The sequence below is a fragment of the Catharus ustulatus genome, chromosome 25 (assembly GCF_009819885.2).
Source record: "Catharus ustulatus isolate bCatUst1 chromosome 25, bCatUst1.pri.v2, whole genome shotgun sequence".
In the NCBI taxonomy this organism is placed as follows: Eukaryota; Metazoa; Chordata; class Aves; order Passeriformes; family Turdidae; genus Catharus; species Catharus ustulatus.
The window spans coordinates 3,797,381-3,823,334 of NC_046245.1; the positions used below are offsets into that span (position 1 = coordinate 3,797,381).

Consider the following 25,954-nt stretch of genomic DNA (forward strand, 5'->3'; position numbering starts at 1 on the left):
TGGAGAAGGGCTGGTGCGGAGAGGGCTGAGCTGGGCGGTGCGGGAAGGGAGCGGTGCAGGCAGCGCTGAACTGGGCGGTGCGGGAAGGGCTGGGCGGTGCCGAGCTGGGCGGTGCGGGCAGGACTGAGCTGGGCGGTGTGGACAGGGCTGGGCGGTGCGGGAAGGGGGCGGTGCGGGGCAGGGCTGGGCGGTGCGGGAAGGGAAGGGGCGGGGGGTGCCGAGCTGGGCGGTGCGGGCCGAGCTGAGCTGGGCGGTGCGGGAAAGGGGCGGTGCGGGGCAGGGCTGGGCGGTGCGGGAAGGGAAGGGGCGGGCGGTGCCGAGCGGGCGGTGCGGACAGGGCTGGGCGGTGCGGGCCGAGCTGAGCTGGGCGGTGCGGGAAAGGGGCGGTGCGGACAGGGCTGGGCGGTGCGGGCAGGGCAGGGTTGGGCGGTGCGGGAAGGGAAGGGGCGGACGGTGCCGAGCGGGCGGTACGCGATGGGGTCCCGCCGCCCGCGGGCCTGACCCGCCGGCCAGGCATGGCAGGCATCATCAAGAAGCAGATCCTGAAGCACCTCTCCCGGTGAGACGCCCGCTCCTCTTCCTCCTTCTCCTCATCCTGCTCCTCCTCCCGGGGGGCTGCGGGGACGAGGCCCCGGGCGTGGGGGTTTGGGCAGCGCCGGTGCGGAGCTGCCGGGCCCGAGGGGCTGAGGGCCTGTTCGGGCTGTGGAGCCGCGGGGCCGGGGGTGTCCGAGGGTCAGGGGCTGTCCGAGGGCCGTGGGGACCGTGGTGTCTGGGGACAGCGGGCCCAGCCGGCCCGCAGGGGCAGAGCCGGAGCCCTCCGAGCCCGGCCGGTGCCCCGGTGTCGCGGCCCGGCGGGGCCGGCCCTGAGGCGCGGCAGCGAGAGCTCGGGAGGCGAGAGAGGAACGCGAACAGCCCCGGGCTGACACCGGCTCGAGAGGGGTGTTGGCGCTGTATTCATTTTCAGTGAAGTTCGTTCAAGGCGCTGCGAGGGGCGTTGAGGAAAAGCGGGTGCTCCCTGTGTGAGGCTGTGCCGGGGAAACGCGGCTGCGGCCGCGGCTCTGCCGCCGCTCGGGGCGGGCCTTGGGCACGTAGCGGTGCCTCAGTTTCCCTTGGCGAGCAAAGAGCTGCCCGTGTTATCTCTTGGCTGCGGGCACGACCTCGCTGTGCACCGCTGCGGGGTCAGAGGAGCGTGAGCAGAAAGGTGCCGTGCCTGTGAGGGCACAGCTTGTCCTCTGCTTTCTGAGCAGCTCCTTCCCATCCCTGCTGCTGGACACGCTCAGCTGCAGAGTGAGGGGCCTGGAGTGACCCGTGTGGGGTCAGTGCTGGTGTGATCCATGGATCCCAGCCCTCTGAAGTGGATCCTGGAGCCCCAGAGCATCCCCACACACCTGAGTGGACAGTGCAGGGTCTTGGAGTCTCCAATTGCTCCATGCTCCGGTTCCCTTGGCCTGTGCTGGAGGAGACTGATGGAGCTGCTGCTGTGGGTTGCTGGTGGAAATGGATTTCTGTCACACCTGACATCCCAAGCCTCCGAGCTTTCTGTCTCATTCACCTCACACAGGGGTGTTGCAGTCAGTCCAGATTCAGCCTCCTGGTAGGGAGGCATTGAAGCATTTTATAGCACAGAGAGGTGGGTGAGAGCAGTTCTTGATAGAGGATGAAACAGAGCTGAGCTTTATCCTGGGTGCTGCTCCTGTGGGTGTTGTTCTCATGGACAATCCTCTTTCTTTACATAAATAGAATTTTGCTGGTGCTTTTGCTTAATTTTGCATTTTGGTCTCTCCTTACCACTGTTACAGCACATTCTTACCCAAAGTGTCCCTTTTTCCCTCTGATTGGGTCAGTTCTTAGTGTTCACCTCTATATCCTTTGGGCAGTTCCAAGGAGAACAAGGAGTCCCAAAACATTCAACCTCATCCTGTTTTCCTGCTAGCTTGACTTTGGTGTTTGGGGGATTGATCTGATCCTGCCCCTCACTTGCATAAGGAATGTGAGTCTTTGCAGAAATGCAATTTGAAGCCAGTTTAATGGTGTATAAAAAAGATTAAGTGTTTTTGTTCCAGTTTTGTTTCCTCTAAATGCCTCATCTTCACCCTCCCTTTGGGTTTCCTTTCAGCCACGCTTTTGTTTGCCTGGAAGAATTTTGCTACTGAATCATTAATCTGCCTTTATTTTCTGCTCACATTTGCATATGAAATAAGTCCTTGTTCTTTTTGTTGTGTCTCCACTCAGAGTCCTTTCTGCACAGGGGTGTGTTTTTGTCCCTTGTCTATTTGAAAATTTGCAAGAAAGCTATCAGGAGAGGCAGCTGGATCAGGGAAATGTGAATGAAGTGTTTCACCTGACTGTTCCTGTGATCCCACATCACGTGTGTGACGGGATGGCTGTGGTGGTCACGGTGGGGATCAGTGCAGCAGTTGGGAAGGTATTTTATGAGGCTCAGCCTTGTGGAGTGCTTCAGCAGCTTAAATTCCTAGAGCAGGAGAACCTAAAAACTTGCAGAGCTTTCGCCATCTGTGCCTTTCACTCCTTTGTCCTATATTTAGCTTGGAAAAGCAAACAGATGAGGTGGTTTCAGTTCTTGCTGCTTCCAGGCAGGCACAGGGCTGCAGTGCTGGGGAGTGTTTGGAACCCAACGAGAGGGGCTCCCTGAGAGCTGCCTGGGAATTGGCTGCTGGGTTGTGTTCCCCAGCCTGTAATTATTCATGGAAGCACATCCAATGCTTTAAAATAAAATCAGTGAGCTGCCTTTACCTCTTCCTGGCCTTATTTGAAAGTAGCTTCTCGTTGTCTTTGTTTTTGTTTTAAGCAGTGTTGGTGTAGCCGCAGCAGATCTGTGTTCCCAGGGTGTGACAAAGGCCCTGTTTATCCACAAACCCAACTGCCTGACTTCATGTGCCACTTTGGGATTTGAGTTCTCAGCACTGCAGTGGAAATGTGTGCCAAAATGGCTTTTATTTAATTTCGTTGGAGGTTTATCCCTTGCTGCCTATAACAGCTGCTTTGTGACGTTTTCTTTTGGGACACGTGTTGAAGCTTGTGAGCTTGTGGAGTAACAGGCACATGGGACATGGCTTCCAGAGGAAATGCAACGTGCAGTCCTGCTGGGAAGAAATAAAAGCTGGTGTCAGCAGAGGAGCAGCTGGACTGGGGTTTGGGGGCAGGTCTGAACACAGGGGAAGGAGACCACAAATGTGTCTCACTGTGACAGGGACCCCAGAGAGCTGCAGCTGGGGAGTGACTTTGGGAACCTCTGAAAGTAGGGTGAAAAGGGAGCAGAGGAGAAATGAGAGAGGAGTTAACAACAGCAGAGTTGTTACCAGAGAGGAAAACCTGTGTGGAAAACGAGACCTGTTTGCAGAGGAGAGTGCAGAGCATGTGTCGCTGGTGCAGGCAGATGTGTAACAGATGTGCAGCACAGAAATGAGTGGATAGCAGATTGTGGATTTGGCAAACTGTCCTCAGCACAGGATGGAGCCACCTTTTCAGGTAAGTGAGATAGGCTTTAGAAACAGAGTTAAAATACTGTTAGGGAGCAGAGCAGGGGAGCAGCATGTGCAGGGTGTAACACTGAGGTGCTTATCAGGGCAGGTCAGATACTCAGCCAGGAGAAATAATGTCCTGTAGCTCCTCATAAATGGTACTGCAGCTCAGTGGAGGAGGAATGGAGGAGTGCTTCTCCATTCCAGGGATTAGGCCTTGCATCCCTTTTCCAGGTGAGGTTGCCTTGACTCCTGCCCTCTGTCATTTGCAGCTGATGGGTAAGTGAAGAGACCAGGCAAGCTCCTGGGGTAGCTTTAGTTTGTTCTGGAAGTTTGGCAGCAGGGACACGTGGGTGTGGCAGTGTGTGCTGAGCTGGAATTGCCTGGGCTCCTGGAGGTTGTTGTTTCCTAGCTTGGATGTGAGGATCTCTGAATCCCTTCCTGCCCCTCTGCCTTTGGTATTACCCCTTCCATGCAGTTGTGCTGCTTCTGTGCCAGCACAAAGAGAGAGCTGGCTCCCAGAGCCAGCCCTGTGCTGTGTGTGAGTCCTGCCTGGTCTGCAGTTGGCCTTGGGGCTGTCTGGGACCTCTTACTCAGGTGTGGGACTCCTCCCTGCCCATGCCCACATCAGGAGCTGCACTCAGGCTGAGGCAGGGCAGAGAAAGGCCTTTGCAGTTGTGATCATCCTGCCAGGGGGTGAGAGACTCCCTGGGGTCAGGATGGCAGAAATTGGATGTGCTATCTCAGGGGGACCCATCCCTCTCCTCAGAAAAGGTGGGCAGATGTGACAGAGCTGTGCTTCCACCAGGAAGATGGGATTTGTTCTGTGCCATTCAGGAATCATTGGAATGGGCTCTGTGGCTTGCACCAGGCAAGTCAGGCCTTGTCACCAGCACAGGAGTGTGGGGAATTCCCTGAGGCTAAGGAGCACTTTTTCCTCTCAGTTAAGATTTCTTGCCCAAATGCTGCAGTCTGGGCAGTGCTGTAAGAGAACAGACCCTGAATTCCTGCTCTGTTTGCCTCTTGCTTGCCCTGAAGTGTTTTGCAGCATCGCTGCGTGCTCAAGCACTGTGCTGCAGCTGTGCCCTTGCTGCAGTCACAGGATGGCACATGCAGCTTGTGAGGACTGTGGGACACCCTTGGAGTCAGGAAAAGCTATCACCAATAAGAGAGATTTGCTTACTACCAGCCCTTCAGGCTTCTTCCAGTTTCCTGACCTTGATTAGAAATTACCTGGAAGCAATTTAGCAAGCATGGTGGGTAAAGAGGAAAGCAAAGAGATTGCATCTGGAATAGCCTGAGGAAGCTACAGAATCTAAAGTGATTTAGGCAACAAAACCTCTGACCAGCTTTGCAGTTTTGGCTTTAGCTACTTTAATATCCTCCTTCAGCGATCAGGGAAATTTCTGTGATGATCTCTAAGATGATCATTTGCCTAAAATAGCTGTTGCAGCAATGGGAAGTACATGAAACCACAGAGCTGCCAGCTGTTAAATGCTGATAAAAACCGTTTCTTTTCGGTCTGTACAGCATCCTGCTCCCGTGGTTCAGCACGGTGCTCTTCAGCCAGGTAATGGTGCTCCCGTGCCCAGGGTGGATCCAGAGCATGAAGCAGTTTGTGGCAGGACTTTATGAGGTGGTTTATGAGGAAGGAGCTCTGTCAAGTCACAGCAGCTGCTGGTGTTGCAGCACCAAACCCCAGGTGATGAGCTGGTCTCTAAATTCTTACATGCTGTGCCCAGTAAAGCATGTAAGGCTGCATGTAAACCCTTTGCTCAGTGTTTTTGTTTGGAAATATCTTGTTTTCCTAGTACATTTTGATGGCTTCCTTTACTCTTAAAATTTTTAATATAGAGGAATTATTGATGGCAAGGCAGAACCCCAAGCTATTATGGGCAAAGTAACAACACATCTACCTCTGTTTTATTCAAGACAGGTTGGGAAAAAGGAGTGGACACAGACAGGATGTGGCATTTTCCCTTCACCAAGTCTTAAGTCTTCCCTTGTAAAGTCATAGTTGCTGTGCTGCACTTTGCTGGGAGAACCAAGAGATCAGTTTTATGGAGCTGCTGGGTGCAGAGTGTTTCCAACCTTTTCTCTTCAGCTCCAGACACGTGTGTGCCCTTTCTGGAATGCTAAATAGCGTCTTGTTGTAGCAGAGATGCATTAAACTTGTGTAGCTCAGGAGGAAAATGGGTCCAGAGCTCCTTCACTGCAGCTCTGGGCTGTGCTGACCCTGTGGAACCTCTCCAGAGCCCTTCACCCTCACTGATGGGAAGGGGCTGTTAAAGGGGCTCTTATTTCTCCTGGACTCCCTGAGGCCTTGCCTCGCCTGCAGCTGCTCAGTTGAGTTGGAATTAGGTAATAACCTGTTTCTTTCTGCACTCTGGAAGCTAAAATGACTGCAGGATGAAGAAGTGGAGCTTTGGACTAGTGCTTGTATTTATTAGGTTTCTTTCTATTTTTCTTTCATCTGTTATTTGCTTGAGGATTAGATTTGGGAAATTCCCTGGCAAGTGCGGAGGTTTGCATTCCGGATTTGTTGAGAGCATGGGGCAGCTGGCATTTAAACTTCACTGAGTGTCCAGGCAGGGAGCTGGAAATAGCAAAGCAGCTCCTCAGTGAAGGTGGAGTTCAGCCCCTGGCAGAGACCCGGATCTTGTCTCAGATGAGTTCCTGCTTTGCTTTCCAGGGCTCCCAGTACTCAGTGAGGTGCTGGTGGGTGTGAAACAAGGAACCTCTCAGTGTTCAGAATGCTCCAGAGAGATATTTGTTGAGACAAGAAAATGTCCTTGGTGCCAAGGGAGGCTACAACCTTCGTGGAAGAGGGAGCTGGAATTCTGCTCAATCTGATTTGCTTGGAAATGCTGATTTTTCTCCCTGTGTGTTTAACTCTGAATTGAATTCCTAAGCCTTCCCTTAGCCTGGTTTTGTTGCAGGAGGTAACACAGAGCCAAGACAACTGCTTACTTATCAGGATGTTTTGTGTTTGGCTTCAGATGGCTGAGAGGCACAGCCTTTCATTCAATGCAGTTGAAGCCTGGAAAAACAGAAAGCTGATAATGGAAAGCCACCAGCAGTGGCATGTGTGTACAGGGACACCAGATGTGTCTAAATCCACTCTGATAAGGAGTGTGGGACAGGCTGGTACCTCATTGAGTGGAAACTGCCCTGTAACCCAAGCAGGGTGAATTTCTCAGCCTGATTGTCCACTTGGGAAGGTGTTGCTGGCTCCCAGGATACCTGGGGTACACAGAGCTGTGCACAGGTGATGAGATGATTTTAAATGTGGTACTTTCTGTCTTCTTAACAATTGGGCAGTTTGGTGTTGATGGGATTCCCTTAAACTCTAAATGGCTTTGTACTAAGAGGGTGTGATACCAACTCCATCTCTTACTGTGCAATAATTAGTCCCATCTGCTAATTCAGTGAGTTTCTCTTCCTCCTGGGCAGCTCTGAAGAGCAGCTGTGTGCCCACTCTCAGACAGAGTGGTCCCTGCTAACACCAACAGTTGGAGGAGGTAAAATGGCTTTAATGGCTTTTCTTCCTGAAAAAGCTTTTAGTTCTTCCTGTGCGTCTTCGAGGCAGCTATTTTTTCCCCTTTTACAGAAGTTTTGGTCACTTGCCTAGTTTTATTTCCTCCAAAATTATTTTTTAGTTCATCCTCAGTCATGTGTGCTGCACTTAAAGCTTCTGCTGCTGCCTTCCTTGAGAGCAGCCCTGATTTGGGAAGTCACTGACCTTTCCTTTTAGCAGTTGTGAACCTTTTGTTCTAGTCAACATACTCTCTGGTTTCTGAGAAAAGAGGTTTTAATTTGTGTTGAAATGTCACATCACAGAGATTTTTGGTTTGTAGAAGATCTTCCCAAGGAAGATGGAAATCCCACTAAATGCCCTGTTTGAAACCAACCCAGGCAAGACTTGAAAAGATTTTTGGGCAGGAGCAAATCTGTGTTGGTGAGAATACAGCTGTTGGGGTTTTTTCCCATGGCCAATTCCTGTCATAGTTGCTTAAATTACATATTTATATTCCAAATCATAGCAGAAAATCCTCATCTCTTCCCTTACTGTGACCCTTGTGGAGGCAAAATCCTCAGTGGTTCCTGGGCTGGTTTCCCCCTGAGCTGATCAGTTCATCCTTTCTGCCTTACCTGTATTTGGAGCGACTTTCCAGCTGCTCCCTGCAGCTGTGGCTGGTGTCACAAGCCATGCCCTTCCTTCTGCCAACAGATTTTGCTTGTCAGTAAGCAAAACCAAGGTCACTGGTGTACAGCTAATTAGCTCTTCCATATAATAAGTGACAAAGGTATTAATAGAAATGCTTGTGTGGAGCTGGGTGGTGGCTGTGTACAACAACCAGTGATGGCTGCAGGACTGAGGGAGGAGGCTGAGGCAGAAGCTGAGTATTTGAGAAGAAGGTTCCTGATCCATGTGGCAGCAGGGTAATGAGACAAGGATCTGAGGAGAAGTTTTATGATTTCAGATGTCTTCTGACATTATCTGTCCATGCATTTGCTCAGTTGGAGACAGTGTGGCGAGACAGCTACAAATGTGAACATAAATTTATTTATGATTCTAGTCTGGCTTTGGGCCAAGGTCAGAATTACCCAAATTCCTCTTGCAATCAGTGAGTTTGTGGCTTCTGGATATGCAGGCTGAGGAACTGGGCAGTTGTTTTCAGTAGTGACATCATGTTTTGATATATATTCAAGCTGATGATTGAGCAAATAGATTTTCAGGGTTGACTTTTGTCACAGTAATCCCAGCAGGCTCAAAAGGAGTGCTGCCCTGTGAGTTTACTGGCTCAGTTCTGCTTGACTTCTGATGGAGCTGCAAAAAAAAAAAAAGGCAAATATCCTCTGGTGTCAGTTTTCCCAATAGCCACCATTTTCATTCAGTTTTCCTGCAGCCTGTGCTGCCAAGGACGTTGCTGTGGGTGAGTGTGAATGGAGAGAGCCTGCCAGCAAATATCAGAGATGTTCTATTCTCGCTGCTTTTCCTCCCCTGGCACTGACCAAAGCAGTTCCTCAGGCAGCAGCAGAGACCTGGCACCTGTGAACTCTGTGTTCTCAGGAACCCTCACCTGAGGCCTCCTGTAAGCCCTGTCTGATATGTGGGTGGTGAAGTGGCTTAAATGTGGAGGTTATTCCAGTGGAAGGTCTGGGGTTCCTGTACAGGGCAGCAGGTGACAGCAGGGTTTGACAACGAGCAACATACCCTGAGAAATTTGGGCTGTGGTTTAAAAGGAAGAATGTTTCCATTTGAGATTTATTTTTTTTTTTCCAAAACCTCCAGCTACTCCATCATGGGTGGGGTCTGTAAGCTCTGCTTTGGGGGTGGCATGGCACATTTTGGTGTATCTGGAGTATCTCATGAAAGGGTTCTTTAATGGAGTCTGGTATCCCTGGAGGTGGGTTTGGTACCTGCCCAGCAGCATCTTTGCAGCCTTTCCCTGGAGGTGGTGATAAAGAGTTGCTTGGTTTGGCTGGATCAAGTTTCATACCTCACTCTACACTGTGTCCTGTTTCACTGCTTTGGTTCATCCACGGTGCCCTGGTGTTTTTGATACACCTACACTAAAGGAAAGTGATGCCCTTGTTTAGACATGTGCTTGTGTTGTCTATAATCAAAAGAAAAAAAACCCCTTGTGTTAGAATAGTAAAGTAAAAAAACAGACTTTTATTGGGAAGCTTCCAGGTGTCCCTGTGGTGATGGGAACACCCAGAATTGAATTTCTGCAATTTTATAGTGTTAATTAATTAGGATATCTAACAGATACATCCAATAGGAGATTCAGTTGCCCACCCCTGGGTCAGCCCCTTGGAGCTGGTCCAAGGGGTTCTCTGCCCCACTTCTGTGCCTCATTGTAGGTCCCCTCCTTGGAAAAAGATTAAACAATATTTCAGGAATGTGTTTAGAAGGTCAACTTACTGTTCTAAAATGTAGGGGAAAAGGGTAGGAAAACTACTGGGGCTACAGCCATGATTAGCAATCTACAAAGCTACAAATACATGAAAACTGTATAAAAAAGCTTAAGCATCATTCCCCCCCTTTAGAGACTTGACAACAGAGAATTATAGGCAACACTTGTACTTTTCCTCTGCATTAGCAGCTGAAAGCAGCTTCCCCTCTGAGCACTCTTATCCTGGGATGAGGCTCCCAGCCCAGGGATGATCCTTCAGTGCAGGTGTGAGAAAGCTCAGCCAGTGGGAGCTGATCAGTGTCCGTGCCAGCTTTTGAGCTTAAGTGCTGGGTATTACCTACCTGTCCATGTTGTGTTTGGTTTATTCTTAGAATCCAATCCCAAGTGGACATGGTGACATCAGCTTTCAGCAGAGCTGGTTCTCTGACTCAGCACAGGGGTGCCCCTGGATTGCCTCTGGAGCTGTTGGTTCTAATTTTCAGCCCTGTCTAGGTTTGTGGGTGCACACAACAGGACTCCAGGCCCAAATCATACGGATTCTCAGTGCTCCCTGCCAGTGGAGCAGCTGCTGGAACACACTCTGGAATTTTCAGTTTGTTAGTGTGGGTGCTGAGAAGCCAGGTTAACCTCAGCCACATCCCAGGGCGTGTTCAAACAAGAAGCCTTTGGTTAAAGGGTGACGGGTTTGAAGGGAATGTGCAGCCTGGCAGGTGTTGTAAGCTTGGTCTGAGCTGTCATCGTGTCCCTTTGGCTGGGGAGGAGGGGACAGCAGGGCCCAGGAGCTGTCTGCAGGGGAAGGGAAGAGCAGCAGTGAGCAAACTCACAGCTGTGTGCTGCCCTCCCCTTCCAGCAGTGCTATGTCAGCAGCACAGGGTTGACACCAGCATCTCAACTCATCTGTCAGACTTCCTCTTCCAACAAAATGTTTGCTTTGGAAAGGCCCTTTTGCCCCTGGAAGCCCTGGGCTGATGGCTCAGCTGCTGCTGCAGTGCCTCAGCCAGGTTTGTGCTGCACCCTGAGCTCCTACAGGTGCTGCAGCAGCTGCACCCTGGCAGTGTGGCTCTGGTTCCTCCTCTCCTCCTGTTCCAGAAGCCCCTCATGGCTCTCCCAGAGCAGTCCCCACCGTGGGTGCAGGGCAGAGTGTGACTGGGAGCCTGCTCCTGCTTACACTGACAATAGGGGCTTTCTTTCCATCCTGCTTTCTGGACCACTGTACAGAATGAGAATTAGCATTGGCATGGAGGAATGTGTGAAATAAGCCCTGGATTCAGGGGTGGGAAAGTTGTCTGGCAGGAATCTGGTGATGTTGGAGTGCAGCCCCCTGCTCCCGTGGTGGCAGCTCCTGCACAGGAGTGAGGTTTGATGGAGACAGGAGGGGTTCTGTGCCACACAGAGATTCTCTGACATGGAGAAGTGTTGCTGACACTTGTACAGCCTCTGAGGTCTGCTGCCCTCTGAACTGGCTCCTCTGGTTCCTCAGGGGCTACTCTGGTTTTAATGAAGTCAGAGACTTTCACACCAGGATCCTCTGCTCTTGAGCAGTCCTGCTGCAAATGTTTCATCCTCCAAGCGTTTCATCCATGCCACTGAAATCTCAGACACATGAGGGGTGTGAAGGGCTGTACACAGGGGAGGTGAAACACTGGCAGCCCTGGGGAGGAGGAATTTCTAACAGAGAAAACAGAGGAGGGAGCTGGGGCAGTCTCTGGGAGGGGAGTTGCTGTTTGGCCCTGCTGACCAGAGAGCAGGCTGGGCTGCAGTGGTGGTGTTAAAAAGAGACAGCCACAAAAGTCATTCATTAATGATCTTTTGCTTTCCTGGTGAAAAGAATCTAGAGAATTAACCTTTCCCCGCTGACATGGCAATTCTGGGGGGAGTAAAACTGCTGAGCTGTTGGAGTTTGGCTTTGGTTTTCTTTGGTTTTGTCCTAGGGCAGTTTTGCTGGTTTCCAGGATCCACAGCTTTAGAAGGAAACTTTCAGTTTCTCAAACCTGAATTTAGTTTAAAACAAAAAAATCCCCCAAATGTCAAAGTGCAGAGATATTTTCATCTGGAGCAACCAGCTTGCCTTGGGTTTAACAATGTCAGAAAGGGTTTAACAAAACAACAAACAAACTCTGGTATTAAAATAGCTCTGAAATGCTCCTGCAGTCTCAGCAGCTTTGCTGGTAGCTGTTTTCTAGTTTCCTCTTTCTTCCCTTGTAGGTTTACCAAGAATCTCTCTCCAGACAAAATCAACCTGAGCACACTGAAAGGTCAGGGGCAGCTGACCAACCTGGAGCTGGATGAGGAGGTGCTGCAGAATGTTCTGGAGCTGCCCACCTGGCTCGCCATCACCAGGGTCTACTGCAACAAGGCCTCCATCAGGGTGAGCTGAGGCAACTTGAAATGCATGAAGTTATCCATTTACAGGCAGAATCAGATTGTGCATGGATCTGCACTTCTGACACTGAATTACAATTCTTCCTCCTTGTGCTTTTTTTTTTTTGTGGTTTTTTAGTTGTTATAAGCTGCCTGATTGCACGTGGTACTAACCACTGTTGCTTTACATGAACTCAAAAGTTTTAAGGACATCAAAGAGACTTTCTATAAAAGAAATATGATTCTACTCTGCCAAGTGACAGTAAAAATGAGCTTGTCTTACTCATCTGATGTGCTCTGTTTTTAGAGTCAGATCTGCTCAGTTTAGTAACAAACATTTGTTCTCCCTCCTACAAGAAATGCAGAGTGAACGTTGCTGTATGAAAATAAAATGGAGCTTTTTGGTTTGTGCACAGTCTTCAAAAGAGTTGTGTGACTTCCAGTAGCAGCAGCAGTTAGTTGTAAACTCTTAAAGGCCAGGAATGTTCCCCATAGCAGAATTTGACCTGCAGAATATCTGTTACTCCTGATGATACATGAGATCCAAAAGCTCAGCTGGGTTTGTAGATCTGGTGTCTGGAATGTCTTTTCCCTTGTCTGTGTCTCTGTTTGACCTGGATACAGTGAGACATTGCAGACATTTCTCAGGGAAATGGGGCTCAAAGTCTGGGCTGAGAAGGCTTCCTGCAATTTCTGAAACATTCCAATGCAAAGATCACTCTGACAACCTCATCTTTATCATTTCAGATCCAGTGGACAAAGTTGAAAACACACCCAATCTGCCTGGTAATGTTGCCTCTCTTGTCTTCTTTCATTCCTTTCTTCTTTCTTTCTTCCTTTTTCTTTTCTTCCCTCCTCACTTTTTAAAATCTCTTCTACTTGAGAAAAATTTGGGAGGGGGAAACTATCAAGTGCTCAAATTTTCTTTGGGTCTGAATCCTCCAGGTCCTTAGCACATAGGGCCATGAGTGCCCTCCCATGAGTCCCTCATTTCAGTGCAGGATGGAGCCAGATGAGCTCTCAGGGAAGTCCAGGGCAGCCCTGTGCCTGTTTTTTGTTGTTTGTTTTCCCCACTCCGGGGTTTCGGGTTACCCACTGGCACTGATGGTGTGAGAGCTTTAACACATGAGCATTGACACTGTAAAGTTGGTTGTCCCTGCCCAGGAATCTCACCCCAGGGGTAGTGGGCTGAGCTTGAGGCTCGGTGTGGTGTTCATGGCTCCACGTTGTGTCTCTGCAGTACCTGGACAAGGTGGAGGTGGAGATGAGGACGTGTGAAGAGCCTCGGCCGCCCAATGGACAGTCCCCCATCGCCCTTGCTGCTGGACAGAGGTCAGACCCTGAGCCCTGCAGCTTCTCCCTGACATCCTGCTGGGTGTGGGGGCTGCTGTTCTCCTTCATTCACCACTGGCCTCCCTGATCTTGGGTTTGAGTGCCTTTGGTGTCGCTTGAGAACCTCCCTGTGTGAGCCTCACCTCTGCCAGGCCTCTGTTGTGACATGGGGGATCTTCTCTTTACAGTGAATATGGCTTTGCCGAGAAGGTCGTGGAAGGGATGTTTATTGTTGTCAATTCCATCACCATCAAGATTCACTCCAAGGCCTTTCATGCTTCTTTTGAGCTGTGGCAGCTGCAGGGCTACAGTGTCAACCCCAACTGGCAGCAGAGTGACCTGCGCTTCACCCGCATCACGGACCCGCAGAGGGGAGAGGTGAGCCCCTGGTTTTGTTCTGGATCACAGAAGAAAAGTGTGATGAATGACTTTTCCTTTTTTCATTTCATGTCTTCGAGTGTTTGGGGTTTTTTTTAAATCCTTGAAGTTGTGAAAATCTCAGCATTTTCCTGTTTTTCTCCTCATGGGCAGGTTCTGACGTTCAAGGAGCTCACCTGGCAGACCCTGCGGATAGAGGCAGATGCCACAGACAATGGTGATCAGGATCCTATCACTACTCCTCTGAGACTCATCACCAACCAGGGGAGGATCCAGATCTCTCTCAAGAGAAGGGTGAGAGTCTCCTCCATGCTTTGCAGGATGTGGTCTCACTGCCTGGTGCAGAGATGATGCATATTTCCTCCCACAGTCCTCAACAGCCCTTCTCTCCCTTCAGAAATGTTGAGCCCAAACTGATGTATCTCTCCATGTTTTCTGTCAGAGACAACTGTGTTCTTACCAAATGTCAAAGCAGTTTCTTTCCCAGGGGAGGATCTTGTGGATGGAGTGAGTTTTTCAATCCATTTGAACATCCCAAGGAGAGCTGTCATCTCCTTAGTGGGAGCTGAAAGCCTGGCAGCCTGATTTGTAGCTGTCAGTAGAAATGTGATGATTAAAAAAATTAAAAATTAAACAGTGAGCAATTTGAGCAATATGTCTCCTAAAGAGGAGGTGGCTTTGACTACTTTCCATCTGAGAGGAGGTGCTGTGGACATGCACCAGATAACAACTCTCAGAGGAGTTTCACAGCAGCCCCCCTTCTTTCTGCTTCTGTGTTTTATGAAGACTGTATGTCTGTGGAGGCAATTTTTGAAGTCCTAACTCCTTCCTTGCTGTTTCAGACCAAAGATTGCAACGTGGTGGCCTCCAAGCTGATGTTTCTGCTGGATGACCTGCTCTGGGTGCTGACAGACTCTCAGCTGAAAGCAATGATGAAATATGCTGAGTCTCTGAGTGAAGCCATGGAGAAATCAGCTCAGCAGAGGAAAAGCCTGGCACCAGAGTCTGTACAGGTGAGTTTGGATGTTGGTCTGCCAGGGAAAAGGACAGTTTCTGTTTGTGAAGCATCTGGCCCATATTCACAGCATTTTCCTTGATGGGAACTCATGTCAGGTCAGTGTCCTGTGGACTAGTGAGGGGACCAAATTGGTGGGATTCATTGCCAATAATACACATTTTCCAAGTCAAGAACGAGGGAAGAGGAGTATTTCTGCTGCAGTTGGAAGTTCCAGGGAACCAGGGATGCACACGTAGTGAGGTTGCACAGGTGGGATGAGGAATACTTGGCCTTTTTTGCCCAGGAATCTTAAAACATCTTCTAAGAGAGGTGCATGCAGCTGGCAGAGCCACAGACAAAGGGAGCACAGGAAAGGATCCAGATGCTGGGAATCCCAATTCAGTCCTATAAACCTTTGCCTTACATGCTGCAAGATTTGTGTTAGAACCTCTGCATTTTCCCTCTCTCTGAGTTCTCACTGAGCTTGTCCCTCTCCCACAGATCACCCCCCCTGCTCCCAGTGCCCAGCAGTCCTGGGCCCAGCCCTTTGGAGCCAGCCCCAATGCCAGCAGCATCGGGCAGTACTTTGATAAGCACGACATGAAGGAATCCTCCTACCACCTGCTCATCTCCCGCCTGGACCTGCACATCTGCGACGACAGCCACGCCCGGGAGTCAGGTCAGGAGAAGGGAAACAGCAGCAGAGGGAAGAACAGCAGCCAAGGCAGTGATTTTCTGTCTAGAAGAATGTTGGGAAGTACTGGGGTTTTGCAATTTGAGATTTGAGTTTCCAGGCCTGGTTGTTACCATATAAAAGTTGTTTCAGGCGTCCTTCTCTGCCTAGGACAAGATTTTGGTGCAGATTCCTAAAGATGGTAATGCAGATTCCTAATGCTGACTTTGGTGTCAGTCAGTGGTGGTGTTATAAATACATGTTATGGTATTGGCTTTTTGCAAATATTAAGGTAAATACTGTATATATAGTGTTGAAGTAGTTTTTAAAATATAGTTTTCTTTAAAAGTAGCATGAGCTGATAAAGTGTTTTTATAAAAAGTGAACTACCACTAAATAACACCCAGTAAAGACACCTACTGCTAATGTACCAGTTACCAACACCAACCATCTGTAAAAACTAAAGACCACAACCCAAATTAAGACTAATTAAAAAAAAAATTAAAACCACAACCAAAAAGCACACGTGCTCTAAAAAGACAAACTCAAAAAGTAGCCATGTAAAACAATTCTTAGAATATAAAAAATAGTTTATAGAAAAGTTTGAAAATATATAATAAGTCTCTAAGTATATAACAAACTAATGAATTTAAAGTGTCTCCAAAACAACAAATGTACTCTTAACTAAATACCAAACACACAGCCATTATTGCCTTTTACTTTATTGTTTGTCTCTTACTATATTTTATTAAACCTTTTAAAATCTACCAAGAAAATAAGCTTTGTTTTTCACAGTGGCAATCAGAGCAATTTGGTTCTGAATTCTCCTGGATCAGGGCTTGCTGAGCTGACCATGGTTTCTGTGCTCTGTTCCTCACAGGTGCTTTGAAGCATGGGATGCTGGGTGGTGCCATCCAGCTGACCTTCAGGAGGATGGCTTTTGATTATTATCCTTTCCACAGGGCAGGTAAGGAGGAGGGGGATAAAAAAAAAGGGGTTTAAAGAACTGTTCTATGATTGCAGACTGGACTTGGAAGAAAGAAACCACATTTTTAAAGCTGGGATATTTACTTTTCTGCAGGAGATGCCTGCAAGCATTGGGTGAGGTACAGTGAAGCCATGGAGACTCGGGGACAGTGGGCAAAGAAGTTGGTCAGTGAATTTCAGAGTAAGATGGAGAAGTTTTATGAAGAAACAGACCCTATGTTTGCCAGGACTCCACTTTCCCCTTTCAAAAGGAAACCAGGTAATGGTCTTTAATAAAACCAGTGAAGCAGGAGGTGGTACCAATTTTGCTCCATCCAGCAAAATCTTTAGTTGCTTTGTCCCCAGGTGAGCTAGCTGATTTTTTTGGTGCAGGAATGCATAGCACTCTAAAAGTCATCAATATAATGGCAAAAGAAAATGGCTGGGAGAGCACTGCAGCAAGGATGGACAGGCTGCAGTGGATTCTTGTTGAGTTTCTCCATAAGATACAAGGATGAAATTACATACTTAAGACCTGGCTTAGGAGTGAGTTCTCTTGCCACAGAACAGACTCACCTTTCACAGTGTTCTTCCTTCAAAAGTCCTGAGTGTTTCTCCTGCCCAGCTGTGTTCATCCATTTCTAATTTTGGGGCTGTTAGTTGTGCTCAGTAAGCACAGAGATGTTGGTACTGATGGTGCAAAGAAGGTGACTAAAACCCTGCTGGTTCTGCCTGTGTGTCCCCACAGACCCTCCCCAGAGTCCCCAGAAGAGCCCCCCGGAGAAGGGCCGGGCTCCTCCCACGAGTCTCCCGCGGCTCCGGCACCCGCCCTGGCACCGGCTGCGCTCCAGCTGCGTGCTGGTCAGGGTGGATGACCTGGATGTGCACCAGGTAGGGACCTCAGCACTGTCTGCAGGTGGTAATGGCACTTCTAAAAAGGAAATTGTATGATTCAATATATGATTCAAGATATGATTAAAAGAATCATGCAAATCCTACGACATCCAAAACGCTGCCTGGAGAACCTAACTGTCATTATTATGTTGCCTGTTAAAACTTTTAACCCAAAAGTGAACTGCTGATAGTTTCCATGTTCAGAGGGAACTGCATATCCACAGGTTTCTGCCCTCTATTCCTATCTAAGCTTACACCAAGCATTAGGCAGGCCCAGTGTAAAACATTCCATGCCTTTGAGAAGTCAGTGAGGATGTGGATTTTTGACAGAGGAGGAGTAATTCTCACCTCAGCTTTCTGCCCTGGATCAGGCCCTGCATCCGTGTGCCCTGTATCCATTCAAGAGCTGGTTTTGCTCTTTGCAGCACCAGGTACTGTGATGGACTTTCCAACATGCTGCTGATTTTGCAGACAGCTGTAACAGATTTCTGGTCTGTTTGCTCATGTCACCTAATTCTGCTTGTCACAGCTCTTACTAGCAGTGACAGGAGACACAAAGAACTAAATTCCCTCAAAGGAGAGGAGTTGGCAATATCAGCAGGTAGAAGTAAATTACATTTTTGCTTGAAAGCAGTGTATGTTTGATGTGTAAATGAGGCAGATTGAATGCAGGCAACTGTGGGGTCACTGGGACACTTGGGTTTGCCAAGTCTGAGTTCTGCACAACTGCATTTCGTTCTGTTTTCAGGTTTCTACAGCTGGGCAGCAAAGTAAGAAACCCTCCACCTTGCTTTCCTGTAGTAGAAAAATCTTCAAACTCCCTGACCAGGTCTCTGCAATCCATATTGAGTTCACTGAATATTACTTCCCAGACAATCAGGACTTTCCAGGTAATACATCAAGGTTAGCACCTTCTTTCACAAGTTTCTTAAAGTGTCATCAATGGTCTAGATGTGTTAACCCTGTTAGGTATTCTCTGTCCATTGTTGTTTAGTATTCTGATGTTTGCCATCCTAATTTTTATTTCTTGTGGGAGGGGGGGATGGAGTTTGTGCAGAATATGGAAGCAGAGCTGTGCTTGCAGGAAGGAATTGCAGCAGCTGCTGTTTTGCCCAGTTCTTGGGGTTCAGCCTTACTGAGAGCCCTGGAGCAAGGCAGTGGGGTGCTCTGGGTGCTGTCCCAATGGGTCACCTCATTCCTCTGGGTGCAGCACAGCTGCTCCCCTTCCAGGATGTCTCCTGGGGTGGTGAAGCCCCTGCATTGGTGCTGTCAGTGCAGGTTCTGCACTGAGCTGCAGAGCACCCAAGGGGCCTTTCCTGATATCAGTGTTTTCTTTCAGTTCCATGTCCAAACCTGTACGTGCAGCTGAACGGCCTGATGCTCACCCTGGACACACCAAGTGTGCTCTGGATAAACCTCTTCTGCCTGGATCTGTGCCGCAGCCTGGAGCAGTTCAAAGCCATCTACAAGCTGGAGGACTCAGGCAAGCGGGATGAGCACGTGGATGTCCGGCTGGATGGCTTCAGGCTGAAGGTACCATTCTTTTCCTTCCCTTCCCAGTCTTCAGTGTTCTCCCTGTGAAAGGAGCATGAGCTGGAGAGGACATAGCTGGAGTCCACGCCAAGGAGACAAACCTGCTGCCTTCCTCTGGCTTTGCTCTGTCTGCCCCTTGTGTTGGTTTTGTTTGGTCTGTGGGCAGTAAAGCTGGTGCTGGAGTTCTCATCCAGAACAAACCTCTGCTATTCCCTTCTCACTCATGCCTTGTGTCTCTCTTCCACCTGCAGCTCAGCATCCCCGTGGATAAGAAAGTCACGGACCACCGGGACCGGCCGCGGGCCCTGTGTGTTTGCATGTCCGAGGTGACAGCCACCAACACCCGCCACGCTCCCTCCTGCAGCTGCCAGGACCTGCAGAGCCTCTTCCGTGGATTTGCGGGGTCAGAGTTCTTCCACTCCAGCTACGCCGCGTTCCCCCGGGCGCAGGACAGGTTCAGCCTCCTGCACACCCTGTTCCTGCGCCACGCCTACCAGGTGGATGACAGGCCTCAGAAGCACCCAGCCTTTCCCCTGCTGCCTCACAAAACCTCTGCCTCTGAGGATCTGTGGTCTGTGAATTTCAGTGAGCTCTCCCTGGGCTTTGAGGGGGCTGAAAGCTCCAAGGGCAGAGCCCTTAGCTTTATTGACCCTTTTCCCCTTTCCATATGGGCCTGCCTGCCCAAGAGGTGGGGGCAAGCTCGGATATCTAAACGACAGGAACTGGCCACCTCTGAGGTGAAAATCAAACCTTCTGCCAGCTTTAGCAACCACTCCAAGAATGAGAATCTCTCCAGAGAGCACAGTGTTTGTCAAAGATCAAAGACTGACCAGGATCTGAAGAATATTTATAAGGCTCCAGACACAATGGATGTTTTGGGAGAATCTGACTGTGAAGTTGATGATGGGGTAGACAGTAACGAGCTGGAAGCTTCTGCTGATATCCACGTGCTCATGTCCTCATCAGTCCGTGTCAAAGTTCGGCTCAACCACTACCAGTACTTGGTGCTGCTCAGGATGAAGGAAGTTCTGCAAACACTACAGGAGCAGCTGGCCAAAGATACCCAGGAAATGACTGGGTCTCCTTTAGATTCCATGTCTGCTTGTGTGGGAGTTATGTTCCACAGTGCTGAGGTGGCCCTGCTCATGGCCCCTGCTCCAGGGTCTGTCGTGGAGCCCAGGTCCCTGGACTCAGACACAACCAGCCTGATTGAGTCTGAGCTCTCACCCTCAGACAGCAAGGAGGGGCTGGCAGGTGATGAGAAGGAGCTGAAATCGGAGAGCAGTTCAGAGAAGGGTTTAGGCAGCACCTCAGAGCTCCCAGAGGACAGTGGGATCCAGGACACTGGTGCCAGTGTCCCGCTGGAGACGCTCCCGAGATCCGCGAGCGACGGAGCCCTGAGCGCAGCTCCCAGCGGTAAGGGCGCAGAGGAGAAATGCTTGGTAGAGGAAGCACACGAAGCTGTGGAAGCCCTGGTTGCAGAAAAACCAGCAGAGACCAGCAGCCACCCTCAGAGCCCCCCTGCTCTCCCTTCCAGCCCAGCCTCAGACACGCAGCCCTCGGGCAGAGGAGGTGCCGCCCTCAATGGCCAGGCAGAGCTCATCCCGCTGCGGAACATCGAGGTGGAGCTCTCCAGTGCACTGCACATCACCAAGGATGCCACCAAGGAAGCTCTGCATGCCACCATGGACCTCACCAAGGAGGCCATGTCCCTCACCAAGGACGCCCTGAGCCTGAGCCGGGACAAGATGACCTCCACCATGCAGAGGATGCTGTCGCTGCCCCCGGCCAGGTGAGCACACAGGCAGCTACTCCCTTTCCTCCCGTTGTATTTGCATTGGAGATGGGTTACGTGTTCATCTCTTGGGGCTCTTCTGAGGATACTGAAGTCTGACTTGCAAGTGGTCAGAGACCAACACTCAGATAATCTGCAGGCTCAGCTGCTTGCCTTTATCACTGGTTTTTGTTGGGTTTTTCTGCAGGGATTCTGTGCCCAAGGCAGAGGAGGGAGCAGTGACCCCGGGCGGGGCGGGCAGCGGCCGGATGCGTTTCTTCTCCATGAAGAGAACCTCATCCCAGCATTCCTTTGACACCACATCCGTGGATGGGAGTGGCCCTGAGGATGGGCTGTCAGTGGACAGTGATGGCAGTGATGGCTTTGTGATGCTCACAGACTCTGGTAATGCCCTTGGCTTTTCCTCTCCCCACCCTCATCTCACAGGAGTGATAGCTTTGTGCCACAGGCAGCTCATCCATGCTGTGTTCCTATGGCATCACTTTTGCTGCTCCTTGTCTTTGAAGGTCTTGAGGAGTTGCCTCATGTGGCTCTTTCTGCTTTTGTAGGTGCCTTTTCTTTGAGATGAGGAGGGTGAATCAGTGTGGGGTGACCCTGCATGTCTCAGTGGTGTCCTGAGGGCTGTCGGGACTGTGATGTGCTGGTGGTGGGTGGTACAGAGCATTTAGGAAGGGCTGGTTGGATACCTGGTACTCTGGACATCTTTCACTTCAACCCTGTGTTGCTAAAACTCACCTGAGAAGCTGAAGAGAGCTCTCCAGAGGATGGCACCTCCAGAAAGGCCAGAGATTCAGGCAGATCTTGACATCAGGACTTCCAGAAAAAGAAATGGACTTGAGTTGTTGTTACTTCTGTTTCAGAACCCAGCCTGGACCCTCTTTCTTCAGGGCAGCTTCCCCAGCCCCACAATGACACGGGTAGCAGAAGCAGCCTGGTGGCAGAGGACGAGGGTGGAGTGTCCCCTGAGGTGAACAGCTCCACGTCCCAGAGTGAAGACCCCAGTCTGCAGCTGGTCAGTGCCTGGCACTGGGATTCTGTCCCTGAGGGGCTCTGGAAGTGAGGTGTTTGCTGTAACCAGTGGGCTCTTGGTGGCTGTTTCAGGTGTCTGTGCTCGTGCTGAAGATGAATGATGTGAACTGTGCAATAGAGGTACAAGGAGATGATTTGTCTGTGGCTTTACAAGTGATGAACGTGGTTCCAGAGCAGCTGAACAACGTTGGCATGTGGCAGTTCCTGCGTGGCTACGTGGGTAAGATGCTGCACTGTTAGAACTGACTTTTCTACCAGCCTCCCTCAGGGAATATTCCATTAATTGGGGGCTCAGTGTTTGGGGTGGTTGGGACTGAACCCAACTCATGTGAGAGTTCAGATCTGGCATTTAAAAGATGTTTCCCAAGTGCCTTCACAGTCAGGCTCTGTGCCTAATAATCACTGGTTGGGATTTTTAAAATTGCTGCTAGGATGCATGAAATGAATTAAAAGAGTGAATAAAGTATCTAGGGAAGCTGTGAAGTTATTCCTGCTCTGAGAAAAATGCTTTCAGTCTACAGTACTTCTCCTAAATTTGAAGTTTTTAAAAATAGCAAGCCAAACCTAAAAACAATCAACTATCCCCCCAAAACCCCAAAAAATGTAACCCAGACAAAACCAAAAGCAGCTACAATCCCAAACCTGGAGTGAAAGTGTCAGCAGTTCCCAGGCTGTTAATCCTGCCTTTCCCAGTCCTGCCAGTGGCCATGATGGAGCAAAGGGATGAGGGAAGGCTGGTCAGCTCTGGAGAGTGAGCCAGGGCACTGGGTCAGCAGTGAAGGCTGAGCTGGGACACTGTGGAGGGCACCTGGGACAGTTCTGGGGGGCAGAGTTGGGGCAGCTCTTGAGAGTTAGTGAGGCACTGGGCCAGGTTCTGAACGTGCAAAACAGGGCCAGTTTTAAAGTGTGATGAGAAAGGGATGTGCCTGGGACCTTAAATGGTCCAGCTCCAGTGCCAGTTCAGTGAGGTGGGCTCTTAGCCCTTGGAAATTTGTATTTCTCTCATGTGAGAGATGATGTCAGACCAAGGTCACTTTGGAGTCACTTTTGGACTGAAATGGGCTTTCCATGTTGCCGTTTCTGAGTTGGTATCTGATCACTGGTGTCCCGTTGTGCAGTGAGATCTCTGTGCCCCAGCTCTAGGAGACCCAGGTGTGGAGAAGCCTGTGAGCCCTGAGGGCAGGCAGCCCCATCCCGAGGTGTGCCTGCGCCTGGAGTCGGGTCCGTGCGCGGCCGCTCACTCGCCGCTGGCCGAGCGCAACGGCTTCCTCCGAGTGCTGCTGCACAGCCGCTCCACAGAGCTCTGCACCTCCTGCCTCACCAGCCTGGGACCCTTCCTCGAGGATGAAATCATCCCAGAGGTGATCCCCATGGAGATAGAGGTGGTGGATGCCAAAATCACGTTGAAGGTGAGAGATCCCCCCAGGGCAGAGCTCACTTGCAGGATTTCACTTGGGAAGGGTCGCTGTGGGATTGCTGGGGGTCTCTGTAGAGCTTCTCTTTTCCTGAGACTGTTTGGTTTTGCTTCTAAAAGCTGCCCTAGGGATGAATGACGAGCACAAGGGAAGTGTGTACCTGTACAGTCTGTACATAAAGCCAGGCCTTTCCCTAGGGTGGACTCACTCCTGTGAGTCTGGCAGTGCTGCCAGTCAGGAACGCTGCTCCTGGGGAGGCTGCAGGCAAGGGAAGTTCTTTAAGAGCTGTCCCAGCTGCTCATCTCTTCTCTGCTCCATGTTTCTCCAGGATGACAGCCCCCCACTGTACCCCACCTCCCCAGGCCCTGTCCCCATCACCTTGGCAATGGATCACGTCGTGGTGAGGCGCAGGGATGACGGTGTCTTCTATCTCACAGGTCAGTAACACCCTGGTTTTATTGTCCCTCTGCACCCCCAGGCTGTGCTGGAGGAGACTGGGATATGATGGTTGCTGTTAACTCTGAGGTGGGAGCAGTCCCTGCCTCTGTTCCTCGGTGTGAGAATTTGTGTCTGGTATTTCCTTAAGCACACACAGACAGGATCCATTATTACCTTTTAGTTTCTCCATTTTAAGAGGAAAGCAAATTTTATTTCTGTGTAAAAAGAGGGGCAGGGGGGAAGGAAAGAAATTAAAGTTATTTCTTTTTGTTCTGAGAGTCCTGTTGTGTGAATGTCCACACCTGAGTGGGTTCTGTTGCTTTCCAGCTTCCCAGGGGAAAGACTCAGTGAAACAGGAAAAACCTGTGTCAGTCCCTGAGGAGCAGAAGGCCCCATCAGAGTCTGTCTCACCAGCCCCAGCAGCAGGAACACGTGGGCTGCAGGTGAGTCACTGCTGCCTGTTGCTGTCTGGACAACAGTGAGCTGGAAATTCTCTTTTGCCTTTGTGTGTTTGCAGTTCTGGGCAAGTGTGGTGATCTGCAGGAAGGGAGTGCCCCAAAATGCAGCCTGTGCCTCCTCCTAGGAGTGTTTTGAGGAGTGAGGGCACCTTGCCCAGCATGAGCTCATTTGTTCCCTTTCAGAACCAGGTTGGGGATTTTTTCTGATTTTCCCCACTGTGTCCAGTTCCTTGTTAGATAAACAGGAATTGAGAGGTTCCCTAGAAGAGAAGTTCTGTCAGTGTGGCTGTGTCTCACTGTGTAATTCATCCCAAAAGCTCCTGCTTTGGTTTTCCTTGGAGCAGCTCACTGTGTACCTTGAAGACTCCTGCCTTGTTCTCTGCTTGTCTCTTGCAGCTCAAGCAAGTGCCAGAGTTGCAAAGGGAGCTCCAGACCATGAAAATGGCCCTGGCAGAAGCCAACATGGACAAGGCTCGCCTTCTGCAGGAGATCAGGAAGTACAACCCCCTGTTCCAGCTCTGACAGTGACAGCACTGCCAGGGACAGGGGACCAGCACCAGCAGGGCAGGTTTGGTCATTTCGCTGCCAAACGGGTCCAACTCCAGGACTGAAACCAGCTGTGACTGCAGAGGACTGGGGGAGAGGGAGGAAGGGGTGAGACAGATGGGAGGAATGAAGAGGAATTTACTCTGTTCTGGCCTGGGAGTGCTGCACTGAGCCAGGGCATGGTAAGCCCACAAAAACCAGGTCAGATGCTGGGGGGACACCCTATGTCTCCTTATCTGTGGGTGTCTTTCAGCCTCCAGCTTTTGTGGTGACATCTGGAGATGTTGGGTTTCTGCTTCTTTCACCCTTCCTTGTTGTGTTCTTGCCCAGCTGTGCTCACCAGGGTCCACAGCAGGAGCAGGGTGGTCACTTCAGCACCTGGGCAGTGACAGGACAGGGTGGCAGGAGGGTCAGGGCCCTGCTGGGAGAGCAGGGCTGCTGTCACCTGGAAGCAGAGATGGGATTTCCCACTGTGGAGTGGGGACACACAGCTCACTATTCCCACAAGAAACGGGGTCAAGATAGTACAGAAATTCCTTCAGATTCCCTTTTCCACCAGGAATTCCTTGTGTAGAGATGGAGGCAGAGACTTAGTCCACTTCATTCCCACTTAATCCCACGTTTGCCTTTATTGATGCAGGAATTAATTCCTTACAAGGCACTGTTTAAACTTCAAGTTTACTCTCAAGAATGGGGTGAGGGAGGTTGGTTCAGTCTCAGAAGATGACCTGGGTGTTTTTTGGGATGCACCTTGTCCTCAGAGCTTTGTGTGCCCGAGTTCCTCCATGGGGAGGGGGAGCAGCCATGGCAGCTGAGGAAGGAGCTGTGGGATTTTCAGCACGGGGTGGAATCTTTCAGCTGGGCTGGGGGGCTGCCTGGGATGAGACACCAGAACCATTCTGCCAGCCCTAATCCCTAAAGGAAAACACTGGGACTCACCTGTGTGGAGCAGCCCCCTGTGAGCACTGCTGGGAACTGCCCAGAGCCCACGAGCAGAAGTTAAATTTTGTTTCACCAAACCTTTGTGCTGCTCTCTCTCCCTGTGGGGAGCAAGAGAACTGCTTGCCTGAGATGGAATGCCACAGTATTCCTGCTTTTTCTTCATTAATTGCTTGAAAATGAGAGATTTCTCTCTTCTGCTTTTTCAGATTTTCATGACATTTTGTGTGAGTAGGGGAAGGGTGTGCCAAGGGATTGCCCAGTCCTGGTGCCCACCTGCAGGGTCCCACAGCTCCTCCCATGTGTGCAGGCTGAGCACAGCTGGGGCCACGTTGTTTACAGCAAATTCCTTGCTCCAGTGACTTCAGCCAATGGGTTTTGTTGAAGAATTCAAGCATTTCCTTTGCTTTGAAGATCCAGTAAAAGCCAAAACCCACACACGTGGGAGGACAAAACCTCTTGGATCCCCACAGATTGTAAATATCAAAGTTTACTTTGTGGAGCCTCTTATTTAAGGATTCTTCCTCTGTTCCAGTGAGAGCCCAGGGAGTCCTGCCCAGCACAGGTGCTGTGGGAGAGCACATGGCCTCAGCACCTCACAGGGTCAGGAGCAGCTCCCAGGGCCCCTGGAAGGGGACAGGGGGAATGAGCAAGTCTGAACTTGAATTTCAATTTTAGGCAGTATTGGAACTTTGCTGCATTTTGTTTTCACTGATGCATTTATTGGTTCTATGAACCAAGAGCAAATTAAACTCATTAACCTCCTTCCAGGCTTGGGCCTCTTTTCCTGCTTT

The 25,954-nt window shown here is 50.2% G+C and overlaps 1 protein-coding gene across 1 annotated transcript; it reads left to right on the forward strand.

The window, feature by feature from the left end:
- Window positions 1–439: 439 nt before the first annotated feature.
- UHRF1BP1 (UHRF1 binding protein 1) lies at window positions 440–25,925 on the forward strand. Its single transcript, XM_033080101.1, has 21 exons — window positions 440–559; window positions 11,612–11,774; window positions 12,515–12,553; window positions 13,008–13,099; window positions 13,288–13,477; window positions 13,631–13,771; window positions 14,320–14,490; window positions 14,976–15,153; window positions 16,028–16,114; window positions 16,229–16,393; window positions 16,862–17,004; window positions 17,756–17,897; window positions 18,347–18,540; window positions 18,792–20,332; window positions 20,523–20,719; window positions 21,196–21,347; window positions 21,437–21,584; window positions 22,502–22,773; window positions 23,108–23,216; window positions 23,545–23,660; window positions 24,072–25,925. The coding sequence occupies exons 1-21, from the start codon at window positions 516–518 to the stop codon at window positions 24,195–24,197; spliced, it is 4,410 nt and encodes a 1,469-aa protein (XP_032935992.1). The 5' UTR covers window positions 440–515; the 3' UTR covers window positions 24,198–25,925.
- The last annotated feature ends 29 nt before the right edge of the window (window positions 25,926–25,954 follow it).

Coding starts and splice junctions, on each gene's coding strand:
- UHRF1BP1 (XM_033080101.1), top strand. CDS start 516: ATGGCAGGCATCATCAAGAAGCAGATCCTGAAGCACCTCTCCCG. Junction 20,720..21,195: donor TGTGATGCTCACAGACTCTG/GTAATGCCCTTG, acceptor CTTCTGTTTCAG/AACCCAGCCTGGACCCTCTT. Junction 21,585..22,501: donor GTTCCTGCGTGGCTACGTGG/GTAAGATGCTGC, acceptor TCTGTGCCCCAG/CTCTAGGAGACCCAGGTGTG.